The following is a 20,315-nucleotide window of genomic DNA, read 5'->3' as shown; positions in this document are numbered from 1 at the left end:
CAGTTTTCTCCAGACCCCATCGGAGAGACCCCCTTGGCCCTCCCACACTGCTCACATCCGTTCTCTTACCTCTGTCAGCCCCCCAGAACCAGCTCCCTCCCTCCTTCCCTCTCCGGGGGTTCCCCCTCCCCCTCCCTTCGCCACCGCCCCCTCCCCCTCCCACATCCCCTTCCCTCCCCCTCCCCCGCCCCCCCACCATGAGGATGATGGCCGCCGGCGCGGTGCACGGCCTCTTCACGGCCTCCGCGGCCCCGCAGCCGCCGCCGCCCCCGCCGCCGCCGCCGCAGCCCCAGCCTCCCCAGCAGCCGTCGCCGCCGCCACAGCAGCCGCCGCCGCCGCCGCCGCAGCCGCCGCAGCAGCAGCACCAGCCGCCGCCCCAGGCCCCCCCCATGGAGCCCGAGGCCCCGGATTCTCGCAAGAGGCCCCTCGAAACGCCCCCCGAGGTGGTCTGCACCAAGCGCAGCAACACGGGAGGTGAGAAAGGGCTGCGCTCGGGTTGGAGGAGCGGCAGAGGCCTCGCCTTTCTCCATCCTCCTCTCTCCCCAGTTGGCAGGTGCAAGGGCTCTGGGGAGGGCAAAGGCGCCCCTCCCTAGACCCGGAACCGAGAGGGGAGTTTGGCAGGGTCCGGACCCCGTCCCCTTCTGGCCGAGGCCCGGTGCTGGGAGCTTTGTCTGCGACGAGAGGGCTGGGGGGGGAGGGGGTGGTAAGTGTCCTTGGGGGGGCGCAAAGGCTGGGGGGCGTGGGTCTCTTTGAGCTAGTGTCTGTGTCCTTGAGGGGTGTGTGATGTGACCCTTTCAGGGCAAGGGTGTTCCCCGACTGGCGTGTCCTGGCGGGGGGAGGGGAAGGAGTAGAGGAGGCCTGTGGACCCGGAGCTTCCCAGCCTCCCTCCCAGGGGATGTCCTGAGAAAGGGTTGTCCTGGAGGGAGGCATGTGTGGGCCGTGGGCGGAATGGTGCGTGGGACAAGCTGGGTGGGTGTGTTGGGTGAGATGGAGGAAAGTGTAGGTGTGTAAAGCTAGGTGGGAGAACTGTGTGGCTGGGACAGGTGTGTGTGTGTGTGTGTGTTTGAGTGTGCTTGTGGGCCCTGTGAGGCCTGGAAGTGTGACATTAGGTATCATGGGTATGACAGGAAAAGAGGGTGTGTGTGTGTGTGTTTGTAAGGGACAGGGTGAGGTGAGAAGGGGCTGAGATCCATGTTTGAGACCCTTGAAGGGGTGAGTATGTGTAACAAGGGAAAGTGTGTGCTCCAAAAGGGGCTGTGGCGAGTGTGACACATGAGTGAGAGGATGTGTGTGACATGCAAGGGGGTGTGTGGGGGACGCCGGATGGGCTGACTCTGGGTGTGAGCCATGAGAGTCTGTGTGGATCCAGGGAAGGCAATTCAGTGTGTGTGGCACAGGCGTGTCTGGGGTGGGGTGGGACCAGGGGAAGCTAGTGAAGGTGTATGACAAGAAAATGGTGTGGGTGTGACTCCAGAGAGGCTGTGGCTGAGTGTGACACATGGAGGTGTGCAACAGTGACATCAGAGGGGGTGTGTGCGACAAGGGAAGGTGGGTGTATGATGAGGGAGAGGTTGGGGCTCTGTGGGTGAAACGCATGAGAGTGTGTGACCGGGAACATGTGCAGATGACACCCAAGGGGTATGGAAGGGAAGGGGGTGTGTGCGTGACACCCAAGTGTGTGTATTTGTAAGAAGGGGAGAGGTGTGTGTGTGAAATGGTTGAGTGTGTGGCACCAGTGAGGTAGGGGTGACAGTGTATGTATGTCGAGGGAGTGTGTGTGTGTGTGCGTGTGTGATGGCTGAATGTTTGACCCCACCGAAGGTGTGTGTGAGTGTGTGTGAGAGAAAGAGACAAGGGGGGGCTCTCACTGTATGTGTGACCTGGGGAGGGCTGTGTCCCGGAGAATAAAAGACAGGCTGGGAACGCTAGGTATTTGTCTCAGGGAGCAGGTAGGGTTTGCCAGGGTCCTCAGAGCCCAGCCCGTCAGCGCCCTGGAAGGAAGGAGACCCCGGAGCAGACAAGCCCCTCCCTGCGGTCACCTTGGCCAAAATCTCTGCTTCCTCTGGCCTTTTCCTCCGGATGGGAGCGGGATGGCCTCAGGCAGAATGCACCCTTCCCACGCTGCCAGGCGCTGTCGTGGGCCGGGTGGGGGACCTCCCACATCCTCCCCTCAGATGAGCACAGTCCAGGCTCTTCCTCCCATCCCAGGACTCCCCTCATCCCTGTCCAGATGGGACAGGAATTGGGGACCCCCTGGCCATCTATGAGGGTGTCCAGCAGAAATTGGAGGAAAAGGAAGTTGGGGGAGGGGTTGGGAGTGAGTTTCCTGTCCTTCTTCCTGCTCCCCCACCCCCAGCACACACATGAATGTGGCCCCACTGACTTCCTTCCCTCCTTCCGGTCCCACTGCCATTCCCAGTGCTCAGAGGCTCAGGGACCCAGGTGGTCCCCGAGCCCCGGCCGGGCAGTTCAGCCCCGCCCCCACCGGTGGGGAACGGCACATCCATTTTTCTCTTAAAGGGGCTGAGATGCTCCGAATCAAATCACTCAGAACAGCACAACCTATCAATAGTGATGCTGCAGAAGATTGTCAGGTCCAAGTACTTGGCACCTACTCTGAGTCAGACTCTGAGATATGGGTTAATTTCCAAAAAAATTCCTCCAGGGAGATGATCTGAGCTGTTTTTTCAGATGAATAAAACTGAGGCTCAGGAACATGAAGCCACTTGCCCAAAGTCACACAGGTCTGTCACTGGCACAGCTGGGATCTATTCAGCCCAGGGTGCCGGGTTCCAGAGTTCATGTGCTTAACTCTCAGCAGCAGGGAAACTAGGATGAGCCATTAGGGACCTGCTCCTCCAGCCTCTGCCGCCTGACCTCCTCTCCCACTGACCCATGGGTAAACTGAGGCCCCAAAACGCAAAGGGACAGCCACTTACAAAGACACCCAGGGGCAGGGCTGGGCAAGGGTCCGTGATTTTCATCTCCAACGTGAGGGCTCCTTTTGGTAACACTGTCATGGCTGCGGGAGGCTGGTTCAGCCCCGCCCTTTTCTGCGCCTCGGTGTGACCATCTGCCAAATCGGGACATAACAATAACCACAACGATAATAATAACAAAAGCAACCAATATAATTGCTTAATGCCTTACGTGCAGTATTCCGTTTAATTCTTCCAACATTCTATGATGTAATAATAATAATAATAAATTATAATAATGGCTAATATTGATGGCCTACAGTGTGCCAAGAATAATTCTGGAAAACACTTCGTACGGACCAATCATTGAATCCCCATGATTCTGTTACATCGTCCGTCTTACAGATGGCAAACTGAGGCACAGAGAGGTTAAGTAACTTGCCTGAAGTCAGTCAGCTAGTAAGAGGCAGAGCCATGATGTGAACTCAGGAGGCCAGCTCCACTGTGTGGGTGTCCACTGTAGTGAACCCCATTTTCAAGTGAGGAAACAGGGTCAGAGGGAGGAGGGCACTCCTCCGGGGTGTCACAGCCTGCCACTACTGCTCCACTCTTGGGGGCTGAGAAAGGAGATGGTGGCTGTAAAACTGACTGGCAGCACCACTGGGAGGGACACAGGGCACTGAGGACAGGAGCCGTGGGGTGAGGAGTTGGGTGGAAACCCCAGTTAGGAAAAACCAATGACCCCAGTCTGATGGGACAGTGACAGAGAGTGGCCCCCTTAAGTACAGATGATAACTATGAAGCCTCACTAGAATGGCCTCCGTACTTCTGACTGTATTACCACCTCTGTCACCCCCATATAAACAAGAAACTTACACACACCTCACAGCCCACACCCCAAACACAGCACACCAGCCAGGTCTTGCTCCCAACACCCCACACTCTTTAACACAAAGACAACAGCACCGGGTTACAAGCCCTAGAGTGAGATCTTCCAGGGTCCCACTCGTCAGTGTCTCATGCTCAGTGTGGGACCCTCAGGCAAGTTGTTTTGCTGCCCTAAAGCCTCAGTCTCCTCATCTGAGAAATGGGGACTGTAAGGTCTCCCACTGCCTCTCGGGGCTGTCGTGTGGGTTAAACGAAATTGTGTGTGTGAAGTCCACAGCACGAGGCCTGGCAGATGAGAAGCACTCAATAAACAATAGCTGCCATTTACTATTATCATCATCATCATTGCCACTGAGAATGTCACTGTTTCACCACTTAATGGTGGATCACCCCAAGGAAGTTATACCCCACCCACCTTTCTCTCACTCACAGTGTCACAGCACAAAGACAGCATCACACCTTCCAGCATGTCATCCCCTCGGGGGCACGCTCCAGTAGTAGTACATCTCTCACACTAGCGGGCAACACCATCATTCATAGAAAGACATCGCATGCCTGGCGTCCCACGCCCTCGGCGGTACCAGCCCACACCTCACCCCCCATCTCTTGTCTTGCACCGGCAGCTCCCTCACGTGCCTCTTCGACAAAATCACCACCACCCCCAGCGTCCCCGAACCTCCATGGAACATGCGACGCTTCTACCTCTGACCCCCAGACAAGAGCAGGTACCATGAGTGCAGCACCCCAACTTTGCCCCCCAGACATACTGTCACCGAAAACACCTCTACAACATACACCCCTTTTGTCCTACCTTGGTCGTTAATGAATTCCCTTCCAGATCAAAGCCACTTTTCAGGGTCAACTCTCTGATGGTAAAAAGCACCACTTTTGGGTAGGTAAACATTATTTAGAGAAGGGGTAGAGGAATTTTGGTTGCTTTTTGGAAGCTTTCAGGAACACTCCTGGGGAGGGTGGGCATCCAGGGGGTGGAGGAGCAGAGCCTCATAAAGACTAGAAGAAGAAAGACTGCCCCTTCCCAAGGCGGAAATGGTGGCAGCTGCAGCCACAGGGACACAGACAGATCGGGAGAGGAAGTTGGCATCTTTAGTTCTTCAGTCCCTGTCATGTGTAGAGGGGGCTGCCTGGACCCCCAAGGAAAGAGCTGAAAGCGGAGGGCTGGGGTGGGTGGAAGGTTCTGACATCTAGACTCTGCTTCACCAGAAGGAAACACTCTTCTCAGGCAGAGTCTTGAATGTTCAAACAGAGTGGGATGGGTGATGTTTGGGGGCTGCAGGATCAGCCTAGGTCAAGTGTCTGTCCTTGCTGCAAGGCAGGCTGGGAAACAGAAGCCTGGCTTCTTCCCAGGGGAAGTGGGACTCACAGTATAAAGTGTCCCCAAATAGGAAGGACATACAAATTCTGAAGAGAACCAGGCTGATGGCCACAACGGGGATGGCCGGGACCTACAGTTCCGAGCTAGAACAGGTGGAAGGTCTCAGCTGGCTCCTCTCCACTGGAAGCCAGCCAGAGGGCGGGGCTTCAGATTTCTGCAGGTCTGATACAAAGACCACCCACAGCCACAAGGTGGTTTATGGGGGTCCACAGACAAACTTTTTTTTTACCACTGTATGTTTATATGAATGTACTTTGTGGGAGGAAACAATATAACCAGCCCCTCAAACTCTGAATATCAGTAATGATTGTTTAATATCCTCTTTAAATCATTGCATTTAAATGTGACAAGGGAGTGGATTTAAAATAAAGAATCCACCTATCTCGTTCCTGGATATATCTGCTGCACCTGGAACAGTGGGTGCCCGGGAAGGGAAGGAAGAGGGAGAGAAGAAGGAAGGAAATAATAGTACAGGACGGAAGTACAGTAGAACGGTAGAAGGACGGAAGAAGGGGAAAATTCACGAAGGTGGCATGAAGAAGGAGAGTTACAGAGACATCGGGGCAGGAGACTGGGGGAGCAGCATCTCACTTCTACCAGTGAGAAGATACTCCTCCTCCAAGAAGCAGGGACAGGTGGGGGCAGCCCCTCCCAGTGGAGCAAGGGGATGGAGGAAGCGGGGTCTCCCCTCCTTTTTGTATTTCCTGGAAAAACGGCAAACCTTACAGGCTCCTTTCCTCATTTATAGAGCGCTGACTGTGTGCCAGGTACTGGGACAAGGACTTTGCCTGTATTCATGAACTGGGTGGTGGTGATGGTGATGATATCTAACATTCCTCAAGTGCTCTAGGTGCTCGAGACCTTCCTGAGTACTTTACAGTTTACCATTCAATCCATGACAATAACCCTTTGAGAGAGCATGATCATGCCCCCACGTTACAGATGAGAAAACTGGGGCCCAAACTTGTGACACCTCTTGCCCAGGGCCACACAGGCAGTCAGTGAGAAAATCCACCCTCAGTCTAGGGCCGTTCCTGCCATTTCCTATGGGACTTCTGGTAAAACCTGGGAAGTGTGGGAAGGGGCACGGGAAACCGGGTCGGGATGCGCATAGTTTTCTGCAGAGCAGATCTCTTCCGTCCTCGCTGGAGGGATCGGGAATGGAGTCAGAGAAGGAAAGAGGACGGAGCCCTAAGTGAGAGGGGCTGCATCTCCGTGTTACTGAACCTTGTTTCTGAGCCTCCCCGAGTTAGAGAACCAGTCCCCATCTCTGTGATGGATTTAAGAGCAGGGCAGGCAGGGGGCCATCCCCGCGAGCCCAGGGAAGAAAGTGAATCCGGGGCAGTGTCAGGGTGATTGATGGGAAGGCACCCTGGTGGGTGGGGCTAATTACCTAACAGGCTTAATGGTCTGATTAGGCAAGTTTAAGAGGATTGCCTTAGGCTCAAGGAAACCCTTAATTCTGTGCCCCCTCCCCATGCAGGCACAGCCACATCCAACCCTCGCCCCCACCCCGACCCCCATCATAACACATCAGGGAACCAAGAACCTCCCATCTTGAGGGACCAGGTGGAGATGGGCAGGACTCTCGCCCCTGCCCTGCCCCCACTATTACTAGCACAGTTTGTCTTCTGCCTGCTCTGCGTGTCGGCGTTTCATGGGAGAACATTGAAAATAGGTTTCCTCCACTTAAAAGAAACAGTTGAAAACCACTGGGGATGGTTGAAGACCTTAAGCTTTGGAAAGAGAGTGACCTGGCTCCCCCTGTCCCCATTTTTCCCCCAGTGTTGATTGCATGCCTACTACTGCTGGGCACTGGGACACAAAGCGGAGCTCTAGTGACACGACCCACAATGGGCTTCTGTGACACGTGGCTCCGAATGCATGAGACAGGGAAACCCATCCCCTCCTCAGAGCTAAAGGAGAGCTTCCGAGAATAAGAGGCATTTGAGTGGGTATCTAAAGGACAAGATGAATTCACTGGGAGGCGTGGAGGGGGACGTTCCAGGCAAAGAGAATATGCAAAGGCCCTGAGATGGGACGGAGGGAGAGATGTTGGAGGAAGGAAAAGTATGCCTAGTGCCCATGGAGAAAGATGGGGGCCTGAAGCTGGAAAGGTGGGCGGGGCCAAGTCACCAAGGGACTTATATGGAAAAAGGCTCCAGATTTGTACCCTGGAAGGACTTAGGGCCTACAGTTTGGTGAGAAGGTAGGAGGGCTGAGCACCTGCCTTGAGCCTGTGTTAACAAAGTGCCTTACACATGACCAAGAAAACTGGCCCATTGCAAAGAATGGTCAAAGCCCCACAAATACCCTTGGCCCCACCTGGCCACCTCAGGTATTGAGACTGACTGTCCTTGAACACCTTGGTCTTTAGCCACCAGCCAGAGAGGGTGTTAAGCAGAAGAGGGCCAAGACTGAGGCATAATTGCATTTGAATCTCAACCCAGCAACTAACTATCTTGGTGACCCTGGGCTGGTGCCTTTCTTTCTCTGAGTCCCCCTGTGCCTCAGTTTCCTCTTTTCTAAAAACAGAGCCCATGCTACCCACCTCACTGGTAGGTTGTGAGGAATGGAAGAGATCAGGCTTGCCAAGCAGCATCAGGCCCATAGTGAGTGCTGAGACGTCTCCAGAACCCAGCCCTCCTCCGCTCTCCCCTCTCCCTGCTTCCGCCAGTCAGACCGCCATCATCTCCTGCCTAGACCATTGCACTCAGCTCTTCACTGGACTCCCAGCTCTTCCACCCTGCGCTTCTCAGTCTGCTCTCCTCCTGAGTGCCAGAGGGATCTTTTTAAAAAAAAGATTTTATTGATATTTTAGAGAGAGTAGAAGGGAGGAAGAAAGACATCCATCAGTTCACAACCCCAACCGGAGACCTGGCCCCGCAACCCTGACCAGGATTCAAACTGGTGGCCTTTTGGTTTGAAGGCCAGCACTCAACCCACTGAGTCATACCAGTCAGGGCATCAGAGGGATCTTCTTGAAACCTAAGTCAGATCACATCCCTCCTCTGCTCAGATCCCTCTGTGGCTTCCATCTTCCATGGGGTGGAAACCAGTGACCTCACTGTGGACCACAAGCCTGAACACCCACCACCACCACCGCCTCGCTGAGCCCCATCTCCTGTTCTCTCACTTAGCACCAGCTGCACAGCCACCACCTTCTCCCTGGAACAACCCAGGTGTAACCCCACCCCAGGGCCTTTGTACTTGCTCTTCCGCATAGCCACGTGGTTCTGTCCCCCCTTCCACAGCGGGGAGACAGTAAACCATAAAGGTTCAGAGCATGGACTCTGGAGCCAGGTTGGCTTTAAATCTCAGCCCTGCTGCCTACTAGCTGTGTGAACTGGGGCAATTTCTTCATCTTTGCTTCCCATCCATAGAATGGGACCTTTTAAGTACCTCCCTCATTGCATCAGTGTGAAAACCCAAAGGACTGATATTTGTAAGTCCTTGGGAGAGAGTCCAGCCCATATTAGGTGCTGTATGTAGTGTGTTTGGTGAACAAAGAAAGCCGAGTTCTCCCGGAGGGCTTTCCTGGCCGCCGATCCCACAGTGCAGCCCCTGCCCTCCTCATCATGCTTCCTGCCTCTTTTTGTTTTCCTGGTACTTACTCCTGTCTGACACAAACGGTACTGTCTGTCTCCCCTCTCTAGAAGAATGTAGCTGTGCAAGCTCTTGGCTGAGGCACTAAAACTGTTTCTCCCTTACTTTACACTCGGAATCAGGGAGCTTTGTCTGTTTTCCTGAAGGCTGTTTCACTAGAACAGCGCCAAGCACATAGCCGGTGATTAGCAACTTTGTGGAATGAATGAATGAATGAATGATCATTATTATTTTCCTTACTGCTATCCTCATGGCCATCCCTCCTGTATGTTACTGTGATCCCAGTGGGCATCATGGGGTTTCCCAGGGCACCCCATGCTGGCACCTGAAGAAGGGAAGGGGTACCCTCTAAAGGTGAGGACCTCTCCCTCCACCACCTCCCTCTACCCTGACTCTCCGTCCACCATGTGCCCCCGCAGAGGAAGGTGAATACTTCCTGAAGGTGCTGATCCCTAGCTACGCAGCAGGCTCCATCATTGGCAAGGGCGGCCAGACCATCGTGCAGCTACAGAAGGAGACAGGAGCCACCATCAAGCTCTCCAAGTCCAAAGACTTCTATCCCGGTAAGCCCCTGCCCCCGACTCTGCCCTAGGCCTCCCGTCCCGCCCACCTGGGCCCTGATGAGGGGGCGGGGCTGCCCCAAGGGCAGTGAGAGTGATGGGGGGATCTCTCCTCCCCCTAAGGCGGGGAATAGAGCTGCCCTCGGCCCCTGGGGCCAGGCCGGAGCAGATGGGGGTGGGGGCAGGGCAAGACAATGGACCTGCTGCATATTCATGAACTCATTTGCATGGTGTGCCGGCAGATGTGCCCCTTCCCACACACCTGCCCCTTTGGGTCAGTTGGAGGAGCTTGCAGGAGAGGCAGGGAGGCCGGTGTTAGGGTGTTCCTTGGGGCTTCGGGGGCCAGCCAGCCATGTCACAAACTCCCACACTTTCCCTTTGGATATCTCTGTCACCCCAATCTGAGTCTCACTGGGTTTCTGTCTGTGTCATTCTCTATGTGTCTCTCTCTCATTCTGTCTCTGCCTTTCCAGCTTTTTGTTCCCTTCGCCTCCATCCCTACGGCCCCTCTCTGTCTCCTGCTCTTCTCTCGGCTCCCGTCTCTCTGCCTGTGTCTCCCGTGTCTCTGGTTCTGTCGGGGTGTCCCGCACATCCTGTCCTCCCAGCCTCTCACCCGTCTCTTCTCCTCCCTTTCTGTCCCGGTCTTCCCATCTTTGTCATCCCATCCACCTCTTGTATTCTCTCATGCTTCCTTCTCCTGCTCTCCTGACTCTCTGTTCAGCCACCCATCCCACCAGTGTCCAGCAGCACCTTCCGTGGGTCCTTCTCTGCTGGTTGCCCCTCCTTTCTTTCTGCCTCGGCTTGCCCGTCTCCCTCGTCTCCCTCATGTTTCTCCTTCTGCTAAACCTCAGCTCCCTCGTGTGTTTTGTTTCGATTTTTGTCTCTCCCTAAACTCAGACTTTTTCCTGCCTCTCCTCCATCTCTATCTCCCTCCCCGCCACCATGCGTTCTTTGAGGCCCCTCCACGCTCTCTGATCCCCCTCGGTATCTCTCACCCCTGCACATCCCCCTCCCGAGACCAATGCCTGAGCTTTGGCATCTGGGAGGCCAGGGAAGGCCCTTCGAATTATTGCATCTTTGGCCCAGCGCTGGTTCTCGTTCATCCTTAATCCCCTTGGATTTTTTTAGGTCAAACACCAGAGCTGGAGCTTAGGGTCAGGACACATTCATATTCATAATCTCTCTCTCTCTGTCATTCTTTCTCTCTCCCCTCTCTCTCTTTCTCCACCCTCCACTCCACCCACCTCCCATCTCAGTAAGCAGCTTTGACCAGAGGTTTGGAGAACAGTCCAGGGAACCAAGCAAACCCCGCTTTTCTCTTCTGCTCTGGCCCAGTTTCCCCCGTACCCTTCTAGCCTGTAAGATACGGATAAGACATTGGGACATTCATCCGAGGACACTTGGGTCACATTCTGTGACAGGAGACACATCGTCCCCTCCCAGCTCGGTGACACACCCCACAGACCAGGCAGCTGAGAACCCCGGAGGTTGGGACAGTTATCCAGTCATCACCTCTCCTGGGACACACACAATTCAAACAAACAACATAAGCCAGCATCTCTCCTGAGCCCTCAGACATGTGACCAGCCTCCCTCCCCGCTCCAAATCATATGGCGGGTGCCAGCTCCCAACTCCAAGACACAGGACGCAGCCCACTCTATCCCAGTCCTGTCCCTAGACTTCCCAGGACCCACAGGAGCACAAGAAATAAGATGCTACTGCTTGAAACCAATAACATATTTCCCTCTACTTCTGGCTGACACCCTTTCATTCATTCATTCAACACACATTCTCTCAGCAGCTCCTCTCTGCCACCCTGTGCTAGACAGAGACAGGGACACAGCAGTGACCGAGATGACCCAGCCATGCCCTCTCAAATCTCACACCCCAGAAGGGGAAACAGACCCAACACAAGTGATGGTCCAGAGTGGCCACAGCAAGATGGGGAAGCCCAGGGGATGGTGGGAGCCCAGATGGGCACTTGACTCAGCCTGGGGAGGTCAGGAAGGACTTCCTGGAGGAGGAGCCCAGAACAATAGGTAAAAGTGAGCCAGGTAAAGAGCAGTGAGGGGTGTTCAAAGACTGGGGGAGGGTGGTTTACTCGGTGTGGCTGAAGCACAGAGAACAGGCGAGAGATGGATAGCATCCTCTAGGCCTAGTAGGGTCACCACAAACACAGACAGCACACACTGCACTTGTGTGTCAACTGCAGAACCTACCTGGCCCCTCAAGGGAGGGGCGGAACACAAAGAGGGTCCCCTCCTTCTTATGGGAAACCCCAAGCCCCAGATTCAATCCTTTCAGGTTTCGGAGACCCAGAAAGAGACAGGTCCCTGCCCAAAGTCACAAAGATTCCTCCTGTGCACTCACCCAGATGCCCCTGTGGTTCTAAACTCCTTCTGAATTTGAGCAGCACCTGAAGCCCTGGACCCTGCCCCCGGGAGGAAAACACAGACACACACACACACACACACTTTTCTAAAAAAAAGTATTGATTTATAATATGTTTGCCCCAAAGTACAAAAATCCTAAATGACTCTTACTAAATCCATACCTATTCTTTTTTACTATCAAAAATGCAAAAGGAAAACTGCAATCATGTGATGCCTGCTTCTCCATCCCACACACACACTTTACACTTCCCAAATTTAGGGCAGGGTGGTTCAGTGGTTAAAAGCTCAGACTCTGAAGCCAGACACCTGGGTTCAAAACCTTTTGATCTTTTACTACTGGCTCAGTGAACTTGAACAAACCCCAAAGCTTCTCTGGACCTCAGTGTCCTCAGTAGTAAGTCAGGAATAATAATACCGCCTGCCTTATACATTAAAGGAAGCAAGTATATATAAAGTGCTTAGAATGGTGCCTGGTGCTTGGTGTTATGTAAGCACCAGCTGTTATTATTGGACATTCTTTCAGAGTTTAGCTGAGCCCCACAAAACCCCTCTGGACCCAGGTTAAGAACTACGAGGGGGTGGGAGGTCACACACTCTCTGAGCTGGAAGGGAACATCACAGTGATGGAGAGCCTGACCGCTTCATCCAGGCTCTCCCTGGGGCCACCCGAACCGCCCCCCAGTTCCCACCCTGACCCACACCCTTTCCTATTTACACCCAGACGGAGGCAGCCTGAGAGCTGACTCACCCTTGGCTCAGACCAAGCCATTGTTCTGGAGTGGAGGGGAGTAAGAGTTAGGAACAGTGGCCCAAAGGAGATGGAGGATGTCAACTACACGAGTGACCCAAGACAGTGACACCCACACACTGTCGTGCCGGGCTGAGAGATGGCAAATGAGGGGTCAGAGTAGTAGCAACCACCACGCTGCCTTAGAATGCGCATAGGACATTGCACGCTCACCCCAGGTGTCCCAGACACGCAGGGACGCTGAGCCTGACACACACTCAAGTCCTTTTATGGAACCGGGGAGCTGACTGGTCCTACAGACAGAGTCCCACCCAGGGAGAGACACACACACACACCCCACACACGAAAAGTGGCCAGCTCACCCAGGCACTCAAATTCTCGGGCCAGCCAGTCAGAGCGGAGTCTTCTTTGTCTGGCTGTGCCACGTACACTTGACACACAAACATGTCAGTCCTCCAAACAGTCTTACATCCTGGCACCCGGATGCAAGAAAGAGGTGCCTACTAGTCTTTTATGTTCACGCACATCAGTCACAGTCTTGTGCATATCCTATGCACACACTCATATACATGTGTATCACATACCCATAATCAAAACAGTCTTTGGAACACCTAAGGTGTTCAAAAGCTGTCTCTCTCCCTTACACACCTGTATACACAGACACAGACACACACACTGTCCTACAGTTTCAAAGTGATATGTGTTCATCATACAGCCTCAATGTCGCTTCATCAGAGTCTCTGTTTCTTCCTCTCAAACTCTCATGGTGTACTTAACCTTGAACATCACAGCGACACTCATAGTCTTTCTCACCTACTAGAGTACACACAATCCTCTTTCCTGGAATCACTGTGTCATGCAGCCTGTTTCTATCTCATCTCTCCTGCTCTTTCTCTTATACACATGTACACAGATACAGACCATTTAACTAGTCCTGCCCAAGTGTACACACACGCGCATACACACACCACCCACCCAGACAGACTCACCAATAGCCTCGCACTGCTCACAGTGCCACCCAGAGTGTCTCTCCCACACACTTATCCTGACACCACCCAGAGTTAGCTTCTCTTCGCCCCGCTGTCCCTCCACCCCCCCGCAGACTCAGACACACACAGTAATGATGCCTAGGTCAGAACCACAGCCAATATCTGGAGAATCTCCAGCAAAGACACCCAGTCCTCCAGTCTTCCACGAGTGCCCACTCTTCCACGAGTTGCCCCTGACCCCCTCAGCTCTCTCCTGGGTGCACACCCCTGCCCTCCCCCACCCCTCAAACTCCATCTGGTGGGTCCAGGCGGGCACTCAGGCCTCTCTTCTGGCTCCCCCATCCCCCAGCCCTTCCCCATCCTCTCCAAAAGCCCAGAGGCCCTCGCTGCAGGCTTTCAGGGGTTGCCATGGCAACGGGGCCTCATCCCTCATCCCCCTGGGGGTGGGCTGAGGACCCGGCCAGCCAGACCGATAAGGGGGTTCCAGTTACTGTGGCAACCGTTGCAGTCCTGAGCTCTCCCGCTTCTAGAAGGGGGGAGTGAGTGAATGGTTGCCAAAGCAACGAGGAGCCGGCAAGAACTGGGAAGAGGCAGCTGAGCCCTGACTCCCCTGCCCAGGGCTGCTGTGGGCATCGCCAAACCATCATTCTTCCATCCCCTGGGGTTGTATTGTGGGGGGCAGGCAATGAACTACAGATTATAAAACAGGGATTCCACTCACTCTCCCAGCGGCCCACCATGACCTGGGGAGCCCATGCCAGCTTGCTCAGGCTTATTGTATGACTACTCCCTGGACCTCCGTTTTCTCTTTCCATTAAATAGGGCCTATCTCTTCCTTGCCCAACAGGAACCACAGAACGAGTATGCCTGGTACAAGGCACAGCAGAGGCCTTGAATGCTGTGCACAGCTTTATTGCCGAGAAGGTCCGAGAAATCCCACAAGCGATGACCAAACCTGAGGTGGTCAACATCCTTCAACCCCAAACCACGATGAACCCCGACAGAGCCAAGCAGGTCAGCAGGGGCAGATAGGCTTTCTGTAAAGCTGGCGAGGTTCCGGAGAACACGCCACTGGACTGTTTGGGGGGTTCAATGGGATAATGTCGATAAAATGTTTATCAACCAAATACATGGTAGTGGTATCGTTATTACTAGGGAGCCCGCCTAGGGACCCCAGACCTCGTGATTAAGAGAGAATGTGAAGGTCTGGAAGGATCTGGCCCACAGCCCTCTGCTTATCCCTCCTTCCTGGGACTCTCTATATCCTTTTCCCTCCTCCACCCCGCCCCATTGTCTCTCAGAGCAACCTGCCTCCCACTTCCTGTCCTCGCCGGAAGTGACCTCAGCGACAGCCCATCCACATCCCGAACTGCTTATCCTCTCTTAGTCCCTCTCTCCCTCAATTACTGTAAGGGAGTAGCCACCATTTTGGAGAAATGATGTTTCGTTAGTGAGAGAGGAGGCGGGTCCCTCTCCTACACAGTCCTCTCTAGAAAAGCTGGAAGGAGGAAGGCAACGCCTCTCGGTTGCCTCAGTTACGGGGAAGCGCTGGCGGAGGGGCGTGGCAGGGAGCGGGCCAATAGCTTGCCAAGCCTCTCCGGTTGCCATGACCGCGGTGGCGCGGGGCAGGTGGGCTGGCGGCTCAGCCCCTGGACGCACAGTCCTGAGGGTAGGGGCTAAGGCCAAGGGGAACGCCGGCTGGCCGCGCGCTCTCCCGTTGTCTCTCCTCTGGCCTGCTCCCACATTCTTACACATGCGATGCAAAGGGGCGAGAAGCCCCGGGCGGGAGGACAGGCCACCTGAGAGAGTTCCTTAACGTCTGTCTACAAAAAAAAAGATAAAAGAGAGGGCCTTGGTAAAAAGGAATCTGGAATTCTTGGGAATTCTGGTTGCCCTGAGCTGGGGAAGACCACGGGCTGAGTCACCCCTTCCCCAGCTCATAGGAAAGCCTTGGAAGAACGTCGCCCACCACATCATCCCAAAAAGGACTGCGGACTTGGGGCTCGGGCGCGGCCGCTGTCCTTGGTGCTGAAGCGGCTCCGCTCCTTGCCTGTGCCAGGCCTCTCCTACCAAGCAGGCCACAGTTTACCGGGAAGCCAGGGTATTGTCTCTTCCCTCCTCCTTGGTCCCTGCCAGAACGGACCCTGGGTTCATCAAGACTTTGGTACATGTTGCAGGGAAGATGGACTCAGCACCATCTGTGCCTAAACCTCCCACACCACCCCCTAACTCCCAGGAACTCTGAGATATTGGAGTCAAAGGGTTATAGAACCGGGATTTTCCCTCTGCCTTATTACTCCAGGGCTACAGAGAATGAGGGAGATAATGACTGAAGACTCACGCCGTGGAGTCAGATGTTGAGTTGAATTTTATTCTGATACTTCTTACCTGTGTGACCTTGAGCAAGGGACTTGATTTTTCCATGTCTTGTTTTCTCATGTACAATGTGGGCTTCATTATAGTACCCACTTGAGGGTGGTAGTTAGTGTTCACTGATGTTCAAGAAGCACTTAGCATGTTTGCCTAACACACAGAAAGTTCTCAAAAAGCATTAGTAGTTGTTGTGATGGGATTTTTGAGTCAGGAAACAGGTCTGTCGATTCTCTCTTTGCCTTGGACCCGCTGTGTTACTCTGGGTATTTCCTCCTATAAGCCTCAGGGTGGAAGCTGGGCCAAGCCTGGGATTATGAACTGAAATGCCTCCGGGATTCGGAATGAGAACATGAAGGACTGAGGACCGTGGTTTTATCAGAGAGATATAATGCCACCCCTCAACGGGGGCGGGCAGCCACTGACTCAAGTACACTTGATATGTGCCCTTTGGGAATGTGGATATAGTGCTGTCACATCTTCCGTATTTTTAAGAGGCCAGAAATATTTGAAAGCAACTGCTTTTTAAAGGTCAGCTTCGATTTTAAAACACTACATGGTTATGGGCCAGCTGTGGCCTAGGGACTACCAGTTTGCCACCAGTTTTACTAGACCGATGACTCTCAACTCTGGCTGGTGTCTAAGTTTATCCGGGTAGCTTACTATATATTTCCTGCTCTGAACCAGAATTTTTGGGGCTAAGACCTAGGAATCTGAACCTGGACTCTAGTCTGGGATCAGATCCCAGCTCCAGTGTTCACTATCTGTGTGACCTTGAGTAAGTTACTAAACCCCTATAGATTCATTTCCCAATCTATAAAAAGTGATACTAATAGTACATCCCTTGTAAGGTTGTTGCAAAGATAAGTAAGTTACTCTATGAAAGTATAGAAAAGTGCCTGACGAATGGTCAGCACCGTTAGCTGCTGCTGCTGCTACTACTGCAGTTATTGCTATTGTTGTGGTTATTACTATTAGTTTAAAATCTTCAGACTTGCAAATCACTGGGACAGATGGTTTCTAAGGTCCTTCTGGCTCTAAAATGCCTACAATCCAATGGCTCTGTGATGCCAGGATTCTGGGGCTATTATTCTAAAATTCTACTGGTCTAACATCCTGAGACTCCAGGATTCTATGGAATGGCCCCTGAGGATCTCTCTAAGATGCTGCGGTTCTCCACTCTGGGCCTCTCATGAAGGCAGCTTCTGTTTTCTGAAGGCCTCCCATGTGCCAGGCACTGGGTGGTCACTTTAGCCATTGAATATCCCCCATCACTGTATGGAGTAACTGTGGCTATGTCAGTGGGGGAGATAGGGAACTGAAACACAAAGACGCGAAAGCATTTCCTTTCACTCTTTCTAAGTGATCAGTTTCTTGGGTGAAGAGGTCCCTTCCTTCCCGCATTGCTCTGAAATGCTGTATCACATACCAAATACCTCCCTGCTCTCGGGTCTGGCTTAGTCCACTCTTTTGTTCTCTCCCCTTCACTTGTCGGACTTCTTGTTTCCTGATGAGTTGTTTGAAATAACAGTTGTATTGAGATACAATTCACCTACGGTAAAGTTCACCATTGAAAGTATATGACTCAGTGGTTTTAGTGGGTCCACGCAGGTGTGCACTGACCACCACTACGTGGTTCTGAAACATTTTCACCACCCCCAAAATAAGTGCCACACCCATTAACAGTCACTTTCCATTCCCCAGGCCCCCCATTCCAGCCCCTTCCCACCACTGATCATTTTGATGCCTATGGATTTGCCTATTCTGGATACTTCATGTAAATTAAGTGATATTTATGTGGGTCTAGTTTAAAAACATAATGTTTTTAAGAGTCATGCAAAGTTTAGCATATATCAAAACTTCATTCATTTTTAAGGACAAATTATATTTCATTGTATGAATATACCACAGTTTGTGTATTCATCAACTGATAGAAAGTTGGGCTGTTCCTTTTTTGCTAGTTTAAATAGAGCTGTTAATAACATATGTGTGGACATATGTTTTCAGTTCTCTTGGGTCACACCTAAGGGTGAAGTGACTGGGTCACAGGATAAATCTGTTTAACCTTTTAAAACTCTGCCAGACTGTTTCCCAAAGCGGCCTTAACCCAGATGTGAGATTTAAATCCAGATCTGTCTATGGATAACAATGACAACAACCTTTTTGGAGTACCTACTATGGGCTCATATTAATTGCACACTCACATGGCACCCTATGCTTGGCACATAGGATGTGCTCAGCAAATGTTGTTTGTTTGAATGAATGCACAGTGACACACTTACAGGGGCCAAGCAGAAACATGACTGAGGGGAGGTAGCCAGGTGCATCCCAGCAGTGGTAGGCTCTGTGAGTCCCCTGAAGGGCCGCCATACCCAGTTCTGGTTAAGTGTGGCCATGCTTGAATTCCAAGCGTGATCTCAGTTGGGCCTCACAATCATCCTTCAGAAGAGGTATGAATATCCCCATTTTACAGATGAGGAAACTGAGTCTCAAAGACGTTAAATCCCTTGCCTAGCTTCAGCGATGGAACCAGGATTTGAACCTGAGCAGGTGTCTTCAGAGTTCACGGCGGGTTTTCCGTGGTGTGTGTACACAGGCTATAGCCTGATGGCCTGGCTCCTACACAGTGGTTCTTAGACATTTTTTAAGAGGTTGCCAACATTTAAAACCTTGGATGCTTCACATATGGAAACTCAGAATGTCCCGTTACTCTAGAAAACTTCAATGGGACTGAGTTTGATAACCCAAATGCACAGCATCCTAACACACACAGACACACACGCCACATCACCACCAGGTGACACACCTGGTTTCCTCCACCTGGTTTCACTCCTGCGTGGCCCTGTGGGCATGCCGTCATTCATTCTCTCCTCCATCCATCCATTCATTCATTCATTCACCCCCCTTTGCGGAGTGTGTGCCAGGTTCTCCTCTACACACTGGGAGCCCAGAAGTAAGCAGTACACACAAAACCTCTACCCCTGTGGATCTTAAATTAAATTCTTTCAATCAAATATGGTAAATCTTCTATCAGAAACAGAAAATACGTAAATAAGTAAAATATAGAGGGAGACTTGACTTGGGGTGATGAACACACAGTACAATATGCAGATGATATATTGTAGAATTGTACACCTGAAACATATAATTTATTAACCAGTGTCACCCCAATAAATTCAACAAAAAAGAAAAAATAAAAATATAAAGTGGTTAGATGAAAAATAAATAAGTAAAATATATAAGATGTCAGAGAGTGAACAATGCTATGAAGAAAAGTCAACCAGAGAAGAGAGAAAGGGATTATGGAGGTGTCTGTTTTTTTTATTTTGTTCTATTGCAGTTGTCTCAATTTTACCCCATTGCTCTCCTCTTCCCTGCCCACCCTTGGCTCCCACAGTCAATCAGGTGTCTATATTTTTTTCTCCTGACTTTTTATTTTTTAAATGTTTAAAGGAAAGCCTTGACTGATGTGGTTCAGTGGATTGGGCATCATCCTGCAAACCAAAAGGTCACTGGCTCGATTCCTAGTCAGGGCACGTGCCTGGGATGCAGGCTACGTCCCCCCGCCCCTTGGGGTAATGGGAGAGGCAATAGATCGAAGTTTCTCCCTCCCTTCCCCTCTCTCTAAAAATAAATAAAACCTTTTTTACAAATGTTTAAGAAACAACACAATGAACTCCCTCTACACTGCACTTGAGATCACCCGTTGTTACATTTGCTTTATAGCTATACACACACACAGCTTGTTTTGTTTTGTTTGTTACTGATCCATTTGAAAGTAAGTTGTAAACCTCATGATTCTTCACCCCTCAATACTTCAACATATATCTCTCTTAAGAATAAGGACAGTGTCCTATATTATTATAGTACTATATCATACCTACAAAAATTAATACTAATTCCATACCATTATTTGACAAAAAGTTTATATCCTCATTGCCCCACACTATCTTTTATAGCTATAGTGTGCATATTCTTTTTTTTTTCTTTTTGGGGCCAAAACCCAGAATCAAAAGAGTATGTATTTTTCTATCTAAGATTCAGTCAGTATTTGGTCATTGTATTTGGTTGCTGTACCTGATTAGTCTCTTTTGATCTAGAACATAGCCTAGGATCGATTTCTGAAGGTAGAGGCAGCAGCATTGCTGGTTGGATATTGAGTGAGAGGGAAGGAGAGGACACCTAGTCTTGGGCCTGAGTAATGGAAGGGTGCATTTTCCATGCACTGAAATGAGGAAGGTCACGGCAGAAACATATTTGAGGAGAAAGATGTGAAGTTCCATTTTGGACTTTACGTTTGGGGCATCCTTTCAACTTCAGTCTAAAGCTGTGAGGTTACAAACTGTGAGGTTAGCTGTTGTATGAGTCTTTTTTTAAGGTTTAATTTATTTATTTTTATAGAGTGGTAGGGAAGGAGAAAGAGAGAGAGAGAAACATCAATGTGTGGTTG

The 20,315-nt window shown here is 51.7% G+C and overlaps 1 protein-coding gene across 1 annotated transcript in view; it reads left to right on the top strand.

Annotated features, from left to right (window-relative positions):
- The first annotated feature begins 324 nt into the window (after positions 1-324).
- Positions 325-20,315, top strand: part of NOVA2 (NOVA alternative splicing regulator 2) — a 30,034-nt gene continuing 10,043 nt past the window's right edge. Inside the window, exons 1-3 of the mRNA XM_045845201.1 lie at positions 325-474; positions 9,225-9,368; positions 14,343-14,509. Coding sequence (XP_045701157.1) covers positions 390-474; positions 9,225-9,368; positions 14,343-14,509 — 396 coding nt within the window. The 5' untranslated portion in view covers positions 325-389. The remainder of the gene's footprint in view (positions 475-9,224; positions 9,369-14,342; positions 14,510-20,315) is intronic.

This window comes from Phyllostomus hastatus, unplaced genomic scaffold (assembly GCF_019186645.2).
Source record: "Phyllostomus hastatus isolate PE091 unplaced genomic scaffold, TTU_PhHast_1.1 phas_contig_468, whole genome shotgun sequence".
Lineage (NCBI taxonomy): Eukaryota > Metazoa > Chordata > Mammalia > Chiroptera > Phyllostomidae > Phyllostomus > Phyllostomus hastatus.
The sequence above is the reverse complement of the archived record's forward strand: the minus strand, read 5'-3'. Positions and strand labels throughout refer to the sequence as shown.